Here is a 9,545-nt window from a genome sequence, read left to right on the forward strand (position 1 = left end):
TTTTAGTAGATTGCATGTAGCTTATAGGCCTATATACTATATAGAGTATTACTCTTTATCATTTTTTACCAACACACGAGTACCAAGCACCACCATTTTTTTAGCTCGGAACCGGCTTTTTCCAACCTCTAACCGCCTCCTCTCCCTCCTTATTATCAAATAACTTATAGGCCTAAAGTGTTCTTTTGCTTTCGCTAGTTCTTATGCTTGGTTTGAAAGGGCATTTGGAGCTTCGATTTGCCGCCTTCCGCTGCTGTCCACCATGAAGTCCAAATACATCATCACCTCCACCAATTAAATCCAATTTTAACAAGCACATCTCTCGCGCGCTGCCACCGGCAAACATGCTTCACAATATCACCCTAGTGGTGATATTTCTTCTCTTCTTGTACAAATTGGTATTACCGTCCAACAACAGCTGTTTCAACCAAGATACAGAGTGCACTTCAAGACAATCCGACTCTGGATTGCACAAAAAATACACAAATTGATTTATTTTCTCCGCTTCTTGTCAAGAAATATGAGACCAGCAAAATGAAACCATTTCCCGTTTATTTATTTTTAACTGCTAGCTCTGTACAAACTTGTTTGGGGTATTCCTCGGGCTACCCCTCAACCTCATTTATGCTATCCTAAATTAATATTTATCTTGATTAAAAACAAACCAGAGAGAGAGCGAGAGCCAGGAATTGGAATGATTTCAAGAAGTGCAAAAACCAAACACCATAGATAAAACATTCGGATAATACAAACAAAATTTCAGCAAAAAAGTTCACCAACTAGTCTCGGACATTGTGATCTATGAATGGAAGAAGCAAAAAGATCTCAAAAGCAACACCACTAAAATGTGATACTCCTTCAAGACCTCTATTCAGACAAACTTTTTTAAGCCTTATCAGACTTGGATGCAGTGGCAGCAGCCTGTCCTCTGAGCCGACCGGTCCTCCTTGCGGCGATAAGCCCAACCTTTTGACCTGGAGGAGCATCACGCCTGACAGTACTTGCATGTCCAATATGCTGGTGGTTACCTCCTCCATGAGGATGCTCAACTGGGTTCATTGCCACACCACGAACCTTGGGCCAGCAGTTTCTCTTTACTCTGAACTTGTGGTATGCATTACCAGCCTTGAGAAGGGGTTTCTCAGTTCTCCCTCCACCTGCAACCTGACCAACCATTGCTCGGCAGCCGCTAGGTACAATCTTCTTAGCACCAGATGGGAGTTTGACCCTATTAAAATGAACAACCAACAAGTTGAAAATCTTACATTCCTGGCTTAAAATAGTGGAATGTAAGCATCCCCTACCCTAAGTTTCCACGATATAATTTATAAGCATACCACCATAGCTAGTAGTGAAAAAAGAATTGTAACGCTTATGGTACAATACAAGAACTCTTCTGGGATTCAAGAAATATAGGTGCCATTGAACAGAACAATTCATCACAGTGGTAAATTTCGTTCATTAAGGATAATGTAGGGAGAAAATTGCATTCACTATTATATGAATATATTGTATTTGGAGCCAAATGACCAAAGTAAGCAGCCTAAACAGAAGTAGATCCGGAGAATCTATTTACATTCTGTACGGTTTACAAGCTTGTAAAGACAGTAAAAAACGCATAGACATCACGATTCATGTTTCAGTAACGCTCATGCATCAAACATATACAGAAAAACTCAACGCAACCATGTTAAAAGTAATCAACCAAAAGGAACAAAACCATGAGAATTAATTCACGGATCCCACAACTACAAAATATTAGGTGTAAAAAATGCTAAGAGCACGAAGCAAAATATACATACATACATATATGTATATATATAGAGAGAGAGAGAGAGAGTACCTGGTAGTGTCGTTATCTGGGTTATGACTGATAACAATAGCGTAGTCCCCAGAAGCCCTAGCGAAGACACCGCGGTCGCCAACGTGGTGCTCAACGTTGCAGACCACAGCTCCTTCGGGGATAGATCTGAGAGGCAAGACATTACCTACCATAAGATTGGCCTTCTTGCCGCAGTATATGAACTGACCGGTGTAAATGCCCTCCGCGGCTACGAAAAGCTCGTTCTGCTTCTTGTAGCGGAAAGGGTGGCGGAAGGTAACACGAGCGAGCGGAGCACCTCTACCGGGGTCGTGAATGATCTCAGTGACGACGCCCTTGAGGTAGCCGTTACGCTCGCCGAAGTCGAGGCTGCGGAAGCGGGCCGGACCCTTCCGGTGGTGGGTGTGAGACTTGAAGACTGAACCGGCACCCTTACGCTGAGCTCGGATGACGCGACCCATGGTGGGTGGGATTGGAGAGAGCCGAGCTCTGGTATCGCGGCGTGGGAAGGGGGAGGGGATTGGAAAAGGAAGATTAGGGTTTGGGGTCGAATATATAGGTGGGTTTGTGAGTTAGACGGCGTCGTTGCAGGGAGGTTTGATCTGTAGGGTTTCAAAGTGTTGGCGTTATATAAGAGTCCCTAAAAGTCATCGCTTAAAGTTATTGTTCTAATATTTTAATTTTTTTTATTTAATAATTAAGAAAATAATTATTAGTGGAGTTGTGTATCTTTTATTTTTTCTTAATAATTAGGATGTTAAAAAAGTATTGAAAATAAAATAAAATAAAATAAAGTTTTGAAATGTACTAGCAATAAATCCTGGGTGGCCCGCTAGCACGCTAGCAGCACTCATAATCTATTGTAGTAGTAGTACTATTGTGGGATCAAAATTAGGTTTGGTTTGGATAGCAAGAGCCTCAGATCTCATCTCATTTTATCTCTATATCAGTACACCACAAATACAAATAATTTTCAATTTTAAATTTTTAACTTTTTCATCTAATAATTATCTAATCATTATAATTTTCTTAAAATTTTAAACAAAACATGAAAAATAATTAAACTTTTTCAAATCTTGAAACAAAAATAATGTTATAAAATAATAATCTAACAATATTTTAACTTTATAATATTTCTATTCAATTTTTTCTCTATCATTTACCAAAATTTCATAAAACATAAACATCTCAACTCAAATAATTTTACTACTATTCACAAACTATTTCACTATTATTCATTATTATTCACAGATCATCTCATCTCATTGTCCAAACTAAACCTTATTCTTTACACTACACACCATCTACATGATAGAATTTGATTTGTAATATTTAAATTTTAAAATTTATATTACAAATCAAATTATATTACGTAGATGGTGTATAGTCTAAAGGTTTTTGAATAGAATTATTCTTACTCTTAATTAAATGGTGTATGGTGTATAGCGTACAGGTCCTTATATGTAGTCTCCGAGTACTCTTCTGATCTCCCTTGTCTATATCATTTTATCTTCAATATAAAAAGCCTCCTGCTATGGTATTTTTGGACAAGATCTTGGTCTTGTTATTTGACTTCTGTCAAAACCCTCTCATGTTGTACATGTACAGCCCGTTGCACCACCTCTGTCCACTAGCGTCGACTTTGTTGTTATTAATCATCTCCACCATCGTTGGCCAGTAACCAACTTCATGCAAATCAGGAGGGAAATATTGATGCGGATATTGATGCAGAGGCAAATCCGGAAGGGGATAATTTAAATCCATAATCAATGGAGCTGATGTGGATGTTCGGCTATGCATCGGCTTTGCAGAGGAGTTTTGGAAGTTTACGTTTTTAGAAGTCTAATTATTCGGATTCTGTTGTTGGTCAATTCTATTTATTTCGTCCGAGTTTAATTTTCCTAGTTTTTTGATTTCCTAGTTGGAGTTGGAAGATTGTAATGTTGATTTGATACTTAAGGAAATAATGAAAAATGAGGAAGGCAATTGTTGATGTTGCCCATTCGAGGTTTTTGAATTTTTTGTTGGTGTGATTCCAACACTGCAGAGCGATTCTGCATTAGCCCAACTCTTGAGTTTGATGAGATACTGAACTTGGAGGTTAGGCATCACAACTATTTTGAGTTCTCTTTTTAAGCAGTCTTATCATAGCTCTCGTACTTGGGTGGCTACCTGGATTGCATTACGCACATTGGTACTGGTTCAAGTATAGCTGAGTACTGGTCCAAGTATAGCCAATACCCAAAGTTGCATCCGAGTGAACAATCTTATTCTAGCTACAATGACTATAGAAACAAGTTAGCAATTGCAGCCACACAAGCACGAAATATCTTTCCCAAGTTATATCTATGTAAAACATGTTTATTTAGATCAACAAAGATTTGGTCTACCAATAAGATTTGTCTATAGAATGTCGTCTCCCCCCTTCCCCCAAAAAAAAAATAAATAAATAAAAACAAAACTCAATTACCTAGGTCCCTAAAGAAGATAAAATATCATAGGCCCAGATAAGCCAAACTAAGGGCTCATACTGGAAGACAATTAAAGGAGAGAGGAAGAAGAAACAAAGAGGGGACAAAGGTTGAGGAAGGAATTGGTGTCACGAGAAAAATGAGAGAAGTAACATAAAGGAGAGGGGACATGACATAAAGATTGGAGGGACTAAAAATAAAGGGGGCTTCTTCCTGACGACGAGAGGGACTTCAACTTCTTTAGTTTCTTTAACGTCGCGAGAGACTCCAGCAACGAGATCTCCACTTGAAGATAGAGCTCAAATCTCTATTGTGCAGCGAGGATGAGAGACCATAAGAGACTATAAAATAATCATATTATAGTGGATTCTCCCCTCCTCCCTAAACCTCATGGATGTAGGCCTCACGTTGAACCATGTAAATCTGTGTATCCCAGTCTCTTTATTTTTCCTACATTTACTTACTGCTCACAGCCATGAATGTACGCACTAATACTGTACGGTTGCACCGGACCACCGTCGGGGGCTCCACACAACACTGAGCGTGGCCCGAATCGCCATAGCAGGCTAGGAATGAATCGTTCTCCCCTTTTGGCCTGTTGCGCTATTTTTAGCTATTAACAGTTAGCGTCGTATGTGGGATTTGAGTTACTTTCTACACTAGAGGTGTGAGAATGATGATTTCCCAGCACGTTAAATAATCATTGAGCGAGCGGATAAAATTTTTTGAGATAAGTATTCTCGGTCCTCCAACTTTTATTTTTATAAACAATATTGTTTCAAGAAGAATAGGCAGAATACAATCCCTCACCCATTCAATCAAGTTCATTGCCTATGCACGAAGGGCACAGTAGATTGGGAACAATGCAAGTGCACAGTGCACATATAATGCACAACGGCGTGGGGGTGCACATTACGTGCACCCAGGGGGCACACGTTGGTGGGCCAGTTGCCTGCGGCCCCTCGAGATGCCCCGCTGTCAGGGATTGCATCGATGGATTGCCAAGTGGGATCGGCAGAGATCACCCCACCTAGTCCACACTGTGCGAGACCCACGAGCTGGCAGAATCCATCCCACCAACCACAAGGGGGCCCGAGACAGCCACGGCGACCACCAGCAGTTTTTGTCTCGAGTGAAGCATCCCTCTTCCCGAAGCAACAACGGCTGTCGAAGCCCCACATCCAGGATAAGCACCATGCGAGACCTAAAAGCTGGTGGGATCCATACCGTCAGCCACAAGGGGGCCCAGGATAGCCATGGTTTCTGTCTCTGGTGAAGCCTCCCCCTTCCCGAAGCAGTGACGACCACTAGACCCTCACATCCGAGATGCGCATTACACATAGGCTCACAGTGGCTAGCGAGCAATGACTACCATGGACTCCGACCAGAGAATGCCGATATGCTGGCTCTCGGTGCCAAAGAATGCCACCGAGACCTTTCCCAACGACCATGGACTCCAGCCACAAACTTCTCCACCAAAGCCATCCTACCGCACACCTCCCCAGCACAATCCCACCATGTCCATCCCGACACTATGTCCCGGCCAACATCTTGTCCCACCATGCCCATCTCGGCCACTGGCTTCCCGTCCACTACATCCCAGCCACTAGCATCCCATTCGCTACATCTTGGCCAACATCTAGTCCCGACCAACTCCTGTCCCGTCCAACATCATGTCCCGTCCAATATTCCGTCTCAGCCAATGCATGTAGACAAATGAGTGGTCGTATTCACCAATGCCATACACGACCATCTTCCTCAACCCCCGCATGCAAGGCCAGAGTTTATTAGAGTTGTTCGGCCATGGAGCCTCATGGCCACATTGAGAGGCCTGACCCATGCAACGTGTTGCATAACCATCGAGCTGCATGAGCCACACTGGTTGCCTCCAAGACACGTTGCATGGGCCATGCAACGTGCTACATCACCCCTTACTCGGCCATGGAACTTTCTCGGCCACCCTACCAACACCATGCAAGACCACCGCCAAGCCGCTCAAACTAGGAGTTGTTTGGACACAACCATTGAGGGCACATGCCTCTCAGCCTGAGCTTGGAGGTTCTCGGCGCCACTCTCCTCGGCCATATTAAGGTCCTCGTCCATTTTACCACCTTGAAATTCCTAGGCCCCAACAATCGATACCTCGACCATGACTTCCTGGACCACATAGAAAATTGGCTCCCATAACTTGATCGATTGACGGTGATCAAAGGGTTGCACACTGAAAATGGGTCGACCAACAGAGTCTCTTGTGCATATGTTGCATGTCCCATACAACAGAGACAGTTCGACTCGCCTGCAGTACACGTCAAAAAAGAAGAAAAAAGAAGAGATGAGATAGAGAGAAGAAGAAGAAGAGCGAGGAATTGGAGAAACAACAACTAGCAGCGGGCAATTTCAGTCATGCACAAATTGATACAGTAGCTAGAACACCCTAGTTTGTCTCTCTCTAAATTTATGTGAATTTAATTTTTACTAACATAATTGATTCATGTGGCATGAAACACTAGCTACACAACCCCACTTGGGTACTGCTCAAGCATCTCAATATGTCTCCATCAGAATCTATTTCTTAGCATTAACATACATGCGGGTTGTCCGGACTTCTGCCATCGCCAAAACATGGCTGCTCATTGGCCTCGCTGGCACGCCTCAAATCTTCATCACACTCCAGCGAGACGATTCAGGTGCGCAAACCTCACACTTGTCATTGGAAATTATCTACGCTAACCGTTTTATCTTCTATAGCATGGTCAAGCGCCCCGACTACTCATCTCCCTCACGCCTACAAGGGTTAACGAGGTGAGTCCAGTCTTACGAACTGCTCAACCTCCGTCGGTGCAATAAGGAAAGTTCAGTCTTACGAACTACTCAACCTCCCTCACATTTATGAGGGTCAACGAGGCAAGTCTAGTCTTACAAACTACTCAACTTCTGTTGCGACACAAAGGCGAGTTCAGTCTTACGAACTGCTCGACCTCCCTCACATCTACGAGAGTTAACAAGACGAGTCCAGTCTTACGAACTGCTTGACTTGCATCATGGCAAAGAAAAGGTCTAGTCTTACGAATTGTCCGACTACTTACTTCCCCCATGAGGCTAAAGAGGCGAGTCTAGTCTCTAGGTTGCTCGGCCCCTCTCACGGTGGAGTGCGGGTTCAGTCTTACTCCAGGGACGGCATCTCCACCAGCAAACGCCGGGTGTCCGCACTCATGCCATAGCTGCTAATAGCGAGTTACCTACAAGAACGAGACTTTGAAGTTAGCATACCTTCGAGCTCCAGGGAGTCGACAGGCTCCCAAATCACTTTGCATGGGATACTACAAACAAACTCTAAACACTGACACCAAAATGGAAATATTAACAACAATTCGCATCAGAGAAGGAAAAATTGACCAACACCATCGAAAACAAAAACGTCAGATGAATATACGCTTTTCGACAATGACAGACGAGTCCAGTATTACGCACTGCTAAACTTCCCTCATGGCAATGAGGCGAGTTCAGTCTTACGCATTGCTTAACCTTCGCCAGGACAACAAAGCAAGTTCGGCCTTATGCATTGCTTGACTTCTCTCACTTTTACGAGGGTCAACGAAGCGGGTCCAATCTTACGAACTGCTTGACCTCCGTCACGCCAAAGAAGCGGGTCCAGTCTTTCGGCTGCCCGACGTATCACCATTTTCATTAAGAGTTAATAGGCGGGAAAGGTCAAGGACCGCCTAGCCCCCGAATAGGCGGGCAAGTCACTTGATTGCTCGACCATTCTCGCATGCATAAAAGCCGAGTTCTGCACTCGCACTTTACGTGGTCGAACACCTCTCTCACCAAAGCTGAGCTCCGCACTTGCACCTTAGGTGCAAAATTCTGAAAATTCTAACTTTGCCAGACATCCGCTCCGATTTAAAAAAAAAAAATTAAACGACATTGTTCCATTTAATGTGGAACGGCGAATGTGGAAAGGCGTCGTTTCATCACACAGGGGATCCAAAACGCAGGACCCCCTTCCCTTCTCCCTTCTTCCTTCTTCCTTCTCTCTCAAGTCTCACGTCTGAAAGGCTGAACCAGTGAACCTTAACCTCGCCGCCTCATTCCCTCTTTGTTGCCACCGTTCCTCCTTGCTCCTCCGTAGTGTGCAACTTCAATCCGAACTTTAGCCTCTGTTCAGCTTCAGCTTACGATGAGAACTTGATTCCGAGCCCTAAAATTAAATCAAGCAATTTAATTTTATGTACACATTTCTTACGTTACTCATAGTATGCACATCTGAGTATTTTGTACAGCAAAGACTGGAGGGACTGAAATAAAGGGGGCTTCTTCCAGACGATGAGGGGGACTTCAACTTCTTCAGTTTATTCAACCTCACGAGACAGACTCCAGCGACGAGATCTTCACTTGAAGATAAAGCTCAGATCTCCGTTGTACAGCAAGGATGAGAGACCATAAGAGACTATAAAACAATCATATTATAGTGGATTTTTCCCTCCCCAAACCCCTTGGACGTAGGCATTACGCTGAACTACGTAAATCTATGTGTCGTCTCTTTATTTTTCGTGCTTATCACGGATATCGTGCAACCACACCAGACCATTGCCTGGGGCTCCATACAACACCAAGCATGGCCCGAATCGCCATAGCAGGCCGGGAATGAATCTTTCTCCCCTTCTAGCCTCTTGCGCTATTTTTAGGCATTAACAGTCCTAACACTGACCTTGCCAAAAGAGGGAAAGGGGTCTATTTCTCTCTCCCCTTCCTCTCTCTTATATTTTCTCTTCTCTATAGTGCTCTCTCCATCTAGTTTGGTTTTTTTTTGGGTCGTTGGTTATCTAACTTGTCACCATCCAACCTTCATCTACGGTCTCGCGCCCCACCATCGAAGCCGACTCCATTCAATTTATAAGTCGGTAGCATCGTAATCTTATAATTGGAAAATAATTTTTACAAGCTTCGTATGGACTTTTTGAGAATATATATATATATATATATGTAGTATGGACTTTTTGAGAATATATATATATATATATATATATGTAGTGGGCCTATATCTAGATGAGTGGGCCAATATGTAGATGGGTAGTGTTAATATGCTGCCCAGTTTTGACTGCTGAGCGTGTCCACTAGTATAAATTTTACTTTTTATTTTTTTACATTTTTTAACTTTTTTAAATATTTTTTAAAAATATATCAATACATTAATAATCACTTCATTAATCAGTAAGTACAAAAAAAAACTTAAACGCATGAGCGGTCAA

At 42.9% G+C, this 9,545-nt stretch overlaps 1 protein-coding gene across 1 annotated transcript; it reads right to left on the reverse strand.

The window, feature by feature from the left end:
* Positions 1-702: 702 nt before the first annotated feature.
* On the reverse strand, positions 703-2,416 carry LOC121260736 (60S ribosomal protein L8-3). Its single transcript, XM_041162733.1, has 2 exons — positions 1,844-2,416; positions 703-1,228 (listed from the first exon to the last, which is right to left on the reverse strand). The coding sequence occupies exons 1-2, from the start codon at positions 2,281-2,283 to the stop codon at positions 886-888; spliced, it is 783 nt and encodes a 260-aa protein (XP_041018667.1). The 5' UTR covers positions 2,284-2,416; the 3' UTR covers positions 703-885.
* Positions 2,417-9,545: the final 7,129 nt, after the last annotated feature.

This window comes from Juglans microcarpa x Juglans regia, chromosome 4D, assembly GCF_004785595.1.
Source record: "Juglans microcarpa x Juglans regia isolate MS1-56 chromosome 4D, Jm3101_v1.0, whole genome shotgun sequence".
Lineage (NCBI taxonomy): Eukaryota > Viridiplantae > Streptophyta > Magnoliopsida > Fagales > Juglandaceae > Juglans > Juglans microcarpa x Juglans regia.

What these genes read in the sequence shown, in the direction of transcription:
- LOC121260736 (XM_041162733.1), bottom strand. Translation starts at nt 2,283, where the DNA reads ATGGGTCGCGTCATCCGAGCTCAGCGTAAGGGTGCCGGTTCAGTCTTC. An exon ending in CCAGATAACGACACTACCAG is followed by an intron (nt 1,229 to 1,843) that starts GTACTCTCTCTC and finishes TCATTTTAATAG; the next exon opens with GGTCAAACTCCCATCTGGTG.